The following is a 13,417-nucleotide window of genomic DNA, read 5'->3' as shown; positions in this document are numbered from 1 at the left end:
CTCCTCCAGGGGCAGAGCCAAGCACAAGCTCTCCTGGAGACTGCACCAGTGTAATTACATGCCAAGCACACAATTCATTGCAGCCTTTTCTCCTCCAGCCAGTTTTGCACCTGCAGGAAGATCTCGCTGAGTGAGCCATCACAAAGCTGGTTACATTTAGCAGCTTGAATAATTAGGAACCTCCTTGCTCCACAGTGATTCCACCGGTGCTTTTTATGCTCCAGTGCTTCTCAACTCCCTCTTTCTTCAAGCAACATTTTAATTTAGGCCTGTGCTCTCCATCCTGGAGAGCTTCATATATAATTCAGGGAAGGCTAAAGTGAGTGGCCTCTCCATCTCTGTTTAACACCTTGATGTCAGCGAACAACCCTCTCTGTGCTAAATCCTTTCAGAGGCTAATCTGTGCCAGATCAAAGGGGAAGGGCTTTTAAGGCAATCTCCACAGAACTGAGGTGATTATTAATTCATTGGAAGTTCTCCTCTGAAGTGCCCATTTATTTTTTGTATGCTAATGCATTTAAAGAGGCTGACGGTTTAAACACAGGCCCTAAATCACACAGTGAAATGTTTGCTGAGAGGGCTGATCTTTTATTTACAAAAAAATCCTGATACTCACTTCAGCCTTAGAAATCACCAGTTTGGGATTTATGTGCTGATAAGCTAAAACAGTTCTGAGGGGATCCCTTTAGAAGTGATCATTCACAAGTATTCTCAAAATGCCTCAGAAAGAAATAATAATAAAATAATTTCATGTTCTGAGCGTTTTTTAGCTTTACAGGCTGGCTCACAGTGAACAATCCCAGCAAGCTGTCTGTCCCACAGCAGGTAATTAAACCACTCCTGTCTGCCCCAAACCAACCTGATCCACTTGCTCAGAAATGTGCTGCAATCCCCTGCACAAACCTTCCCTGCACACATCCCTCAGCCAGCCTCAGAGCTGGCCCGAGTCCATGAGCAGCGACAGGCATCAGTCAACAAAGGAAATAAAGACAATAAAGACATAAACCAAGCTCCCTTAGACTTGCACAAGCCCTCAGTGCATCCTTGGCTACCAGCAGCCCAAGCTCCATTTTCTGGAGGTGCTCCTTGTGCTGGGTGATGAACATCAGGCCAGGGCATTTCACAGGGGACAGCAACAGCTGCTCTGCCCAGAGCCTGCCAGCACAAAACCCCACAGGCTGCCCCTGCTCCCCTCCTTCCTCCTCCTGCTCCCTGCTGCTCCTCCTGGCCTCTGCCTGACCCCCACAGCTCATCAGGGCTCACTGCTCCTGCTTTCCAAGGCAATCCTTTTGCTGAGCTCTTTCCTTCCATGCTGTCCCCTCTGGGTTTTTCACCACCCTCCTGTTATCTGCACCCAGCATTTCTAACATATCCTAATCACTGGGGACCACTAGTTTTGCTCCCATGCCAGTGGCCCTGTTGGAGGGATGCACCACCAGGACAGCTCTCTCTGCTCCTTTCCTTCTCTCCCTGTCAAAGCAGCACTACAGACTCATAATCCTTACAGCCTGCAAATCCCACTGGACAGAGTCTCTGCTCCCATCACCCTTCCAGCTGCTCACATGCTCTCACTGGTTTCTTCAGACAAACCAAACACTTCAGTCAGGCAGCCAAGAACTCTTCTACCCACCACATCTGCTCCTCTGCCTCTTTTCTGGCAGTCATGGGAAGATTCCCTGACTCTGCATGCACAGCAGTTCTTACTCACTTCTCTCTCACCCCCACACTGCCTCGGCTTCCCAGCCTGGCTCCCCCTGTCCTTAAATCCTGCTCTGCCTTCTGCCCCACTTTACTTGCAGCTGCAGCTTGGTCCCCTCTGCGTGGACCCAGTGACTCCCCTCAGCAGCAATGAAATGCCCTCTCTGCCTGTGATTCCAGATTTGTCCCCTCTGAGCACTGCCTCCCCACAATCCCTGCCTGTCCCTCTCCCCCAGGAGTCTCAGATGAGAGCGTGACCATGTCCCTCCTCCTGCCAGGATTCATTGCAGCCATCTGCTCTCCATCGAGGTGCTTTTACTGCACCCCTGGCTGTGCCATCCCAGCAGCACAGACAGCGGCACAGGGGGGGCACTGGGAACTTCCACAAAGGCAAGAGGTAATGATTAGAGACTCTTGATTTGTCACAAGCCATCAGAGGCTCCTGTGACAGGGCTGATTTATATCCCCCTGTTTCAAATGGGACAGGGATTGCAGAGAGCAATGTGAAAATCCTGGCCAAGGCCAAGCAAGCCATAAACATTTGCAAGGCGCATGCTTGCCTCGGGAGCCTTTTTATCTCTTCAAGAGCCTGTGCCCCATGGTGCCTTTTATTGTCACTGCACATGGAACTGAGCCCAAAAGATCACTCTCAGAAAGAGTATCCCACAGAAAGGAATCCTGTTTCAATCCTCTGCTGTAGCAGGAAGTGGGGAGATTTTTCTCTTCTGTTTATTGTTATTTGCTGCATCAATCAGTGCCTCGCTGCAGACTGCAAGGGGTCGTTTTTGTTGCTTGTTTGCTTTTAGAAGTGAGGAATGGTTGTGCTGAGCTTTATCCTTGAAAACAGCCTAAATTCCTCTCTGTGTCTGAACTGCAGTGTGTGGCACTGTCTGCTCACCATTTAGAAAGGAAATAATTGCCCCATACCTGCTTGAAAACCATGTTTGCACCCTTGCAGTGAGCCTGCAAAACTACCACAGCTCAGCTTTTCTGTTGTTTTTTCTCTTGTTCCAAGGTAAGGCAGGCTGCATAAAAAGGCACAGACCCAGCCCCACACAGGCACACAACAAAACTGGCTCGCAGAATCCAAGCCCAGGGATACTCACAGCTTGCTCAGGTTTTCCAGGCCTGTGAAGGCTCCATTGGTATCTTCTATTGTGCCTGAGATGTCGTTGTGGTCCAGTTCCCTGGGGAGAGGACAAGAGAGAGCTCAGAATCAGCACCTCAGCCCCAGTGTCACTGTTACAAACAAGTGGAGGCAGCTGGAGAGTGCCACATGAGAGGGTCCCATTTTCTCCTGACAGTTATCAGAAAATGCAGAGTCCTGCAGCAAAGCAGCACCAATCACTTCTCCTGCCCTGGAATGGTGCATTCCAAAGCTCTGGCTTGTTCCTAGCTGAAACCGTCTAAGACAGCTACTTTTTACCAAGCAGGTTTCTGTCTTTTTCTAGTTCTGCACATCCAAACAGGAGGAAAATGAAAATAAAGTGCCAAAATTAAACTGAAAGAAACAGCTGTCCTTAAATGCTACTACCATGAAAGAAGATCACTTTGGGTATTCCAGTGTATATATTTGTCTATAGCTGAATCTTAGGAAGATGATTTGGTGTATTTTCTACAAAGCTGCATTTGGTGTATTTTCTACAAAGCTGCATTTTTTCTGGCAATGAACTTGAAAACTCAACAAAGGAAAGTGTCAGCATCACTACACCAGCCTAACTCTGTATAACCATTTGAAAAAAAAAAAACAAGAACTCCTTTTTCAGAGTTAGCTTCTTTTGGCTTTCAAATTGACCATCAATTACAAGAGTCAAAGAAGTCTGAAGAAAAACAAGCACACAGAACAAACACAGAGATCCACAAAAGCTGTTTAAACAGACTGTTTAGAAATCTTTCCCTCCCAGCTTTTAAATCCAGCTAGCAATGAATACCCAGCAACACAGACAGAAATTCATCATTTCCAATGTTAAGTAAAAAGAAAGAAAAACTAAATAGGCTTTGTTGGTTTTGTTACATCACAGATTTAAAACCTGGCAAAACACAGCACCAAAGCAAACTTCACCATCCAGATAACCCCTGAGCCCCCTCAGGTACTCCTTTCACACCTTTTGAAGATGATTATCAGAACGTTTCCAGATAAAAAAATATGAAGACCAAATAAAGAAAAAACAAGTCCCCCTGCATTTTGCAACACTCCAGGCACAGGCAACACAGTGTGGCTTCTGGGCAGCACAAATACACAATAACTCACAGGAAGGGAAAACAAATATAAAAGACAGCCCAGTTTCGATATAAGAATGCTTTTCCCTCAGCTGGCTCAGTCTTTGCTCCTTTCTCTGCTTTGGGGTGAACTAGAGATGTGAAGGGAGATGGCCAAAAGCCACAATTCCTGTTTCTCAGCTGGCTTAAGTCTGAGACCTGAATCTCACATCCCCGGAGAGCCCTGGCCCTAGCCAGCATCACTGTGGGTGTCAGGGTGATCTGTGGGCTGCTCTGTGCCAAAGGCATGAACAAAACCTCCACATCCCCGTGGGGTGTGGGCACACAGAATGCTGTGGTGGCCAAAGAGATGGGTCCAGGAGAATGCTTTGATGTGCTGGCATTTCCAGCACCATCCTAGCGGACAGGAGCAAATCCATCCTCCTGGAGCTCACTTTCTACATTTTCCCTAGGCTTGCCAAGCCCATGTCCCTTGTTCTGTTTGTTTTTTAAGGGAAAATCCCTTCTCAGACATTTCTCCTCTTCAGTTTCACCACGGGCTACTGGTCTTTGGAGCAGCAAAGCCTTTCCCATAGCAGAGACAGACAAGTGGGAACAGCCTGTAGGAGCTCTGACACACACTTTTATTAATTGACTGCCACACATTGTGCTTTCTTGAAAAAGGGAAGGAAAATGGTATTGCTTGTTCATCCAGTGGCAACTCAAAGGTTTAGTAGTAGAAAGGAGGAATAAAAAACCTTTTTAACAAATGAGTGAAAATAGAGAGAGGGAGAAAAAAAGAGTGGGGTATTTTGGCCCAGCTCTCTTTGTATCCCAACTCCTCTCCCAGCCCCTGTTGCCAATTTCCTATTCTTTCTGGCTGGCTGAGCCTGAATGCTCGCAGCCTTGTTAATCATTGTGCTCAGAGGTCTCCGGGCCTGACCTCTATTTGAATAGCTCCACATTTCAGCAGTTTCACACCCACCAAAGGCTCCCCAACAATAGCCCATAATTAAAGCATGCTCAGCTCTTTTTCACCAGGTGCAGGACCCAATAGGCCTTTCTCTTTATTAAATTAGAGCTCGCTCACACACTCCACCTCCCCCCCTCTGCCCTGGACATAAAAGAGGCTCCACATTCAGTGCAGAGCAAAGAGAAGGAGCAGTTTCCCTTCCCCTCCATTTTTCTTTGGAAACCTTTAGTTCCGGTCTTGACAGCTGCCTCAGAGAGGTCCCTTCTCAATGCCCAGGGCCTGAAAGGCTTTGGCTTAAGTTTAAAAAAAGCAAACAAAACCCAAACTCACTTTCCAGCCACTTCCTTCACTATGAACTTCAATAAAGAAAAGAGTAAGATGCAAAAAGTACTGTAAAGAGGGGAGATTTTTCTGTTCCCATTTCCTTTTAATGACTCAGGCCACAATGGGCTTCTCAAGAGGAATAAAAGTATCAAAGTGTGGTTTTTTTCTTTGGAAGGAAGAACTAAATCAGTTTGCTGAACCCAACCAGCCTGGGAACGTGTCTGGTGCTGTCACAAGGGCTGTGAGAACTGTGTGGTGTGCCAGATGAAGGTGCTGAGCCTGCAGCTCCCAGGGAGAGCAGGCAGCAGCCCTGCAGGTTCCAGTGAGGAGACAGAACACAGCTGCAGGAATGGAACTGCATCCCCATCTTCTGATGCTCATAAGACAAGCCCAGATGTACCTCAGTCTCACACAGCTCTCGGTGTGCAATGGTACAATGCTGCAACTGTGTCACTGTCACATTTTCTGAAAAAAATCTCTTTGCCCAGGATTCTTCTCCTGGGAAGTTGAGAAGTCTCAGAGAAAAAGGAAAACAATAATTATCTGATTGCTTCTCCTGTGTTTTGCTGCTTTAGAATGTGTTTAGACATTGTTTACCAACAGGTGACTGTGTTTCATTGGTTTCATGTGAATTGTTTTAACTCAATGGCCAACTGGAGCCAAGCTGTGTCAGACTCTGAGGAGAGTCATGAGTTTTCATTATTATCTTTTTAACCTTCTGTCTGTATCCTTTCTCTATTCTTTAGTATAGTTTAGTATAGCATTCTTTAATATAATATAGATCACAAAACAATAAATTAGCCTTCTAAGAATATGGAGTCAAATTCATCATTCCTTCCTTCCTTCCTTCCCTCATCGGGGGTCCCACAAATACAACACAAGTGCACCCCACAGGAGGCCACACTGATCTGTCTCATGGGCTCTACTGCTCCTAAAACCTTACAAGTTGCTTTTTGGACTAGGAAAGCTCATTTCCAGTATCACATTTCCAGGTATTTTATTGTGTCAGTGGTTTTAAAATAAAAGTCTGTGGTAAATGGCAACAGCCAGCATTGGATGGATCATTTCTGCAATTCAGTACTAGGGCACATGAAACTGCCCTTGGCAACTTTTTGGTTTTTCAGGGTTTCCCATAAAAATCAGAGCACAGAATGTTACATGGGCTCAAGTGCATTAAAGATTTCTGCTTACTTGCATGGTACCTGCAAAAGCTTCTTATTTCCATGACTGGACTGAAGGCTGGGTGAAGCTTCATGCGTTGTTACACTTCTGGTACAGTCAAATCTCAAGCCCAACCTCTACATTTCTTTGTTTTGCCATCGTTTTTTTTTCTTAACATCATCTTATGATAATAATTATTTTATATATAATCATACTTTTATATTTAATAATAATTTTATACTTAATCATAATTTTATATTTAATAGTCAGTTTAAAAACACAGAAGTGTTCAATAGCACATTTAAGAGGATATGCAAATTTCCAGTTTTGTCAGTAGAAGGAATCATTCCCTGCTCCTCCTGAGCGCAGAATGACCCAAAAGAAACCAAGCTTTTCTAAGAATTTCAATTAAAGTCAATGTGATAGCAAGAGAAATACTGCTATTAGCTGCAGGAATGAGACCTCAGGGATTTTTGGTCAGCTGAGGTGGCTTCAGGAACCTGAATCTGCCAGACATGGGCACCCAAAGCATCTTCAAAGCAGAACCATGTGGCAGAACACAACCTGTGGAGGGAGGGAACATGGGTGTGGTCTGACAAAAGCTGAGAGCAACTTACAGGACACGGAGGTTTTTGAGTCCCCTGAAAGCTCCTTCTGCAATGTGGTTGATGGAATTGTGGCTCAGCCTCAGCACGTGCAGCCCCCCGAGGTCTGCCAGGCTTCCCTCATCCAGCCTGGTCAGGTTGTTGTAGGAGAGAATCCTGAGGGGGAAAAAATGCAACAACAGCTCTTGTCAATCCACCTGGTGTTTTCCAAACTCCTCTGTGCCAAGCAGTGCCTGCCTCCCACAGGCACCTGACACGAGGGGATGCACTGGGGGGGTGAGGAAATAAGATTGATTGCAGGTATTGCCCCAAAAGCCCCATGGGGAACAACAAGCAGCAGGAGGCAGCTGGTACCCAGCTCTGGGGCAATTTTCTGTGCAGGCTACAGAGAGAGGCTGCCCCAGGAGTGACTGAGAGCAATCACCCAGCACACAGACTCTGTCAGCTGCAGCAGGGAGAGCTCCCCATGCTCCCCTGCAGCTGGGCGAGGGTCTGGCAGCCTTGGCTGTGCTCAATCCCCTCCGAGGCTCACAGGAGCAGCAGGCCCTGCTGCCCACGCCCTGTGAGGTGCAGAGTGATGTCACACTGATGGATTTTGGAGCTCACACAGGCTCTTGGCAGGCTGCTGTGCTCAGGAGGTGCCTTATCATTCTGCACTTGTGCACAGCCAGCCCCAGGCTCTGGGTGTGGGTGCCTGGGCTCCACCCCAGTCCAGAGCCAAAAGCATTTCACCACAAGGCAATTGAATGCTTCCTTTCACCCACAGAAAGGAGGTGTCTGTTGTAAACCAGCCACCTTTCCTTCCTCCCACTCCCCTTTGTAAGGAGCATAGTTTGCCTTAAATCCTCTCCACTTACAAAAGACTATTGGAGGGTTGGGGTTTTTTTTCCTAGTTTTCCATCTATCTCCTCCCCTTGCCTGCATTATCTCTGGTCTGGGAGGTTTTTTATTTAAGCACTGCTCCTGTTGCATTTGGAAGCTGGCAGGAAGGCAGCAGCTTTGCTTGCCCAGCAAGATGAGGCTTTGGAGATGTGACACTGAGGGCAAGCTTTGGGATCTGTGGAACCACCTTCCATCCAGAATAAAGCCCTGCTGTGGAAGGCCAGCCTGGATTCTCAAATGAGAACAGCAGCAGGCACCAGATTTTCACAACCACCTTCTTGGTGACCTGGGAGTGCTGCTCACTTCAAAAGATGTGAGGGTTTGAGCTGCTCAACTTTTTTGAAAAAGTGAAACAGCTTTGAACAAGCACTGAAATTCTTCACTGCACAGACAAGCAAAAAAAAAATTCACTGAGTTCTAAACCTCCAAATTCCTCTTCTAGCACTGTTAATGAGTCTGCTTAAAAATGTGTCTAGGGCTTGCATGAAATTCATGCAAAGCCAAAACCAAAACCAAAGCCAAAACCAAAGTCCAAACAGACACATACTCCAGAGCACTGAGAGTGTCATTTACTTGGCAAAGGGGCTGTCTACCTTTTAGCTGTGTGAGTGGGCAGAGGGCAAGCTCTGGAAAAAATTCAGCAAAGATTAATGAGTTTGAAGGTATGGGACAACATACTTTCATTCCTAAAGAAGCTATAGTGTTCGTTATGAAGAATTGGCATCTGGTCAAAATTATGTCCTCACCTGCTATTAAAGAATTTGGCTTTAAAAAAAAATTGTTCAAAAGTAATCCTAAACCTGGCTGAGAAAATAAATAGTTCCTTTTGATTCCACTCATAAGAGTTCCTGCCACAACTGGTGAAGGCATGTTCCCTCTGTTTGTTTGGATGTCACCCCAAGATGGACAGACAGCAGCAGGACGTGGTGACTCCCACTGGTGTCACACATGGAAAGTTTCAGGAGCTACTGGACCTGGCAGTGGCTTCTTCAGCTTGCCAGGGCTCTGCTTCCTGCCCCAGGACAGGCCAATTTGCCAAACATCAGGTTTCCCCCCTCAGCTCAGCAGTGTGGGTTATGTGGTTGAGAGAAGCCAACAGATGTCTGCTGCTTCCCCAAGCCTGGCATCTCTACCAGTGAGAAATCACTGGCATGAATAAATGGCAATGTTTGTCTCCACAGCCCTTCCAGCCTGGCCAGAAGTAGGAGATTTTGAGCACCATCCAAATTGGTGCAGAAAGGGGTTAACCAGAACCCTGTTGTGCAACTGGAGCTCCTGCTGCCAGCCTGATCTGGACCAGGTACCTCTAACACACTTCACTCCCCCTGACCAAGCCACAGGTAAAAAGGGAAGGAAGGACCCAGCAGCCAAGTCACCATTTACCTCTGATGAAATCCTCTGCTCCCACTGTGGTTTTTTCCATGATGCTGATGCTCTAGCACCTGACTGGTGAATACAATCAGCCCTTTCTCATGCTCAGAACAAGGCAAGAGCTTTCTTTCCTTGTCAGCTCTTACATCAGCCCAGAGCCTTGGGTTCACATTTTGTCCCGGCAACTGAATGAGAGAGAACTCCTCCTTCAGATGATCAACTCCCTCCTTAGAAGACTTTGAAATTCATTCCTGTACAACCACAGTGTTTTCTGGTAACTGAAACCCAGCAGATTTAGCAACAGTGGAGGTGAGCAAGGATCTTTAAATCAGGAATGAAACCACTACCAAAGTGCACGAGTCAGTCTGGACGTATCCACGGCTTCCTTTGCTCACCCTGGCATTTCAGCACAGACCCCTCCTACAGGAGTTTCAGTTTGAGATCTGATGGCTCCCTGCAGCAGCCTTACCCTAAAGGCAGCACCTGAGAGAGCTTGTAGGACATTGCAGGGCTGTGCTAACTCCCACACAATCACCTTTCCCATCTCAGCCACGGCCTCAAACTGCAGCACAATCCTGCCTGTCAGGCCAGGCACACCCCAGTGCCTCACACCACCTCACACCACCAGGCATCTTCCAAATCTACCTCATCCTGCACCCCAGTTTCTGCAATTACTGCTTCTAAGACAGGACAGCTCACTGTTAGAACTGCTTGTTGGATGAGATCCTAATCCATACCTGACAAAAAGGACTCAGCATCACAAGCAACCTCCAATGTAAACCTTGAGGGTTTGCAAGACAGAGTCATGGAGAGAAGACAAGCTCAGCTCTCCCTAAAAGAGTTCTGCCATTAGCCCTGGGAGGTGCAGGTGGGCCTGACCCATCCCATCTAACCAGGCTAAAATAAAGCTCAGCACAGGCACCAGATATTTGGTTCTGTGCAGTGCAGTGGTCCACATTTGGCTGTTCCAAGGATTCAGCTGTGAGTGCCTTAAAAAGGCAGGTTCCCCTTTTTTTGATGCTTCAGATTTTAACAGACCAAAGGCAGAGCACAGTTCCAGTTCTGATCTGCTGCCTTGAAGATCTCTCCATTAACACTGCCTTAATATAGCAAAATATCATGTGAGGATCTGAATTGAGCAAGGCGTGGCCAGTTCTGCAGCAATTTGAAAAATTAGGTAATTCCACAATCACGTGTGTATTTAATTAAAACAAAAAATAAAGTACTTCCTTGTGCCCCCCAAAAATAACCAAAATCTGAACAAATAATTTGGGTTCAACAGAAATCACAGGGCTAGCATGTTAATTCTAAACTTAAAGAAATTACATGTGTCAGGTCTACCCATCTCTGAACCCATAGCCCAGATGTTTCAGGCTCACAGCTGGGTGGGCAGATACCAAACTCCAGTGGGAGAGCAGAGTGAGGCCTCTGGCAGCAGGAAGTTGCTCTACCATGCTGCTTTCTGGTGCATAGGAGACTCCCTGACAATGTTTAGCAGAATGAATTCCAGTTCCACTGACCACGTGCCAAGTTGACCAAAGTAAAAAAGCAAAGCTTTGCACAGTCTCACCGAGGGGATGGCAGCACCTTCTGTAAATACTGCAAGCATCCCTGTGTGCCTCTTCAAAAAGGCATTAAGCAGTGCCACAGACCCAAAAGACACCCTTGTGGGGCTGCCCTCAGCAGCAAGGCTTTCCTTCACTTGTCAGGCTGTATCCCCAGCACCTCAGGAGAGCAAAGCCATGTATTTACTTTTCAACAACTGAACCCCAGAGGAAGGATAAAGAGAAACAAGAACTGCCTTGAAAGGGCCAAATCTCTGCTGACTGAAAGCATGGTTGCTCTTTGTAAATACAGAGGATAAAGCAAAGCCTCCTTCAGGCTGTACCGTTCTTATATGGCAAGTTACAAGTCTTGTAACTCACTAGCTAAAAACGTTGGCAAGCCACAGCTCACAGACTCTCCAGGTCTTTTGGCACTGTGCACTTTTAGTGGGTTCTAGCCTTTGTTTCTGGTACAAATGTGTTTTAACAGAGCACCACAGGTGCTCTGAAGGTCATAACATGATAAATAACAAGGGCATCACTTAGGAGCCTGCAGTTCCTGCATTTCTACAGGTTGATACAGTGGGAGCTGTAAGCCTTGAGAAAATTCCTTACTCCCCTCTCTCCTGCCAGCATTACACAACACAACAGAAACCAACTCACAGCTCATGCAGCTTCTGGCAGAAGCTCCAGCCATCGGGGTTAATGCGGGATATGGAGTTGTTGCTGAGGTGAAGCTGGTGCAGAGAGGAAAGGCCATAGAGAGAGCCACTGTTCACTTCTGTCAGGCTGTTGTATTCCAGGTGCCTGTGGAGAAAAATCAGAAGGAATTGACAGATAAGCAGCACTGGTCAAATGCTGGAAGCATTTCCAAAAAGAACTGGGATTTTAGCTATTCCTACACACCTTTCTACATACCCACGTGTACACATGCACGTGTGGGCATTTCTTGTCAAACAAAGATAGAAATTCAAAGACCACACAAAGGAAATGCCCAGAAGGAGATGTGACTGCAGAGAGAAGCTCCACTGCAAGTCAGCTGGGCTTAAAGCAGCCCATTCAAGTTTGTATTTGCAGAGCTTCAGTTGTGTGACAGCAGCACCCAGAAACCTGCTGCCTTCATCACCTGGGACCTCACCAACACACCTGGAAGCCAAGGGTGCTGGAAGCTTCAGCTATTTCTCTGCAATGACTAATCAATTTATTCTCTGGTATGGAAAGAAAACATCACCAAGAATGGCCAGCTTGGGTTCCAGGTATCCCATGAGGTGGAAGGATGCTGTCTGCAACAAAGAGTTTCCATCTATCGGCCAGAACAAATTTGCAGAAGCCAGATATTTAAAGACCAATTGAGATAAATGCTGAATGTTCAAACTGCCAATGTTTCAAAGGAATAGTGCCACAGCTTAAAAAACAGTGCTGTTTTAATGAACACCTGCTGAAGCAGTGAGCTTTTGTAAACTGTGGATAAGCTAAAGAGAAGCTGCTGCATCGAATTTGTAGGCACTCCGAGGAGGGGAGAGAATTATGTATCTGACTCCATCTTATCAGAAGGCTAATTAATTACTTTATTATACTGTATTATTCTATACTCTATTACACTATTTTACATTACTGCCAAGCACTCAACTCTGCACACAACTGCAGGGAAGCTCGAGACTGTCAGACGACAGTCCCAACACACACACACACACGCTTGTAAATAAAACACCATTACTTTAGATAAACAATCTCCATATTGCATTCTACTTTTACACAAACACAGGCACAGCAAATAAAATAAGAATTGTGTTTTCTTTCTCTGAGGTTCAGAGAATGTGAACCTCAAAAATATTCTTGAGAGAAATTATGCCTTGCTTTTCTCTGTGAAGAGAAATGTGGCAACACCACTGAAGCAGCTCTGGGCGTGCAGGACAAAGAAAGGGGCACACGAAGCAGCACGGGTCACTGCTAAAATACAGAGAAGGATGTGACAGCACCAACTTACAGAACTTGCATTTTGGCCAGGCCCCAGAAAGCCCCATCAGTCAGTTTGCTGATGTTGTTGCGCTGCAGTTTCAGCACTTCCAGGCTGTCCAGCCCCTGGAACGTCAGCCCTTCAATCAGGCGGAGGCGATTGCGGTTCAGGTCCCTGAAATCACCAAGGCCATGCAAGTTTGTTAAAGCCCAGCCCTTTCTCACCCAGTCATCTGTGCAGCACACAATGGGGACAGCAATGCCAACAGCTCCTGTGTCAGTGGTTCCCAGGAGACAGCAGAACAGCACCGGAAACCTTCGATCCCAGAGCTATCCAGGGAAGGCAGCTGGGTGTGATCTCCTAAACAAACTCACCCTGGGACAGGCTTTCACTACAGAGAAATTACACAGTGCAGCAATTCCTCTTCATCCCTCCTCTCTCTGCATTTCTTTTCAACCACTGATCCTTCTCATCAATTCCCACTCTCCATCCTCCCTCAAGCGTAGACACCATTTGAACCAAAACACTGGCATTATTTCCTTTACAATCTATTGTTTTTATAGGACTTGTAATTGCCCAGTTAAAATGTGCTCTGAAACATGCAGGTGCCCCAAAAGTGCAGGCCCAAGAGGAAACTTTATGGCCAAGTCTGAAAGGAAAGCCTTCAGTCCCCCTGAAAAATGTCACTTTTTTTTTTTTTTCT

At 46.5% G+C, this 13,417-nt stretch overlaps 1 protein-coding gene across 1 annotated transcript in view; it reads right to left on the bottom strand.

Annotated features, from left to right (window-relative positions):
• Positions 1-13,417, bottom strand: part of LRIG1 (leucine rich repeats and immunoglobulin like domains 1) — a gene marked incomplete at its 5' end in the record, with an annotated part of 93,937 nt that overhangs the window by 19,608 nt on the left and 60,912 nt on the right. Inside the window, 4 exons of the mRNA XM_031056310.1 lie at positions 2,805-2,885; positions 6,973-7,116; positions 11,421-11,564; positions 12,745-12,888. Of these exons, the coding sequence (XP_030912170.1) occupies positions 2,805-2,885; positions 6,973-7,116; positions 11,421-11,564; positions 12,745-12,888 (513 nt within the window). The remainder of the gene's footprint in view (positions 1-2,804; positions 2,886-6,972; positions 7,117-11,420; positions 11,565-12,744; positions 12,889-13,417) is intronic.

This window comes from Geospiza fortis, unplaced genomic scaffold, assembly GCF_000277835.1.
Source record: "Geospiza fortis unplaced genomic scaffold, GeoFor_1.0 scaffold70, whole genome shotgun sequence".
In the NCBI taxonomy this organism is placed as follows: domain Eukaryota; kingdom Metazoa; phylum Chordata; class Aves; order Passeriformes; family Thraupidae; genus Geospiza; species Geospiza fortis.
The sequence above is the reverse complement of the archived record's forward strand: the minus strand, read 5'-3'. Positions and strand labels throughout refer to the sequence as shown.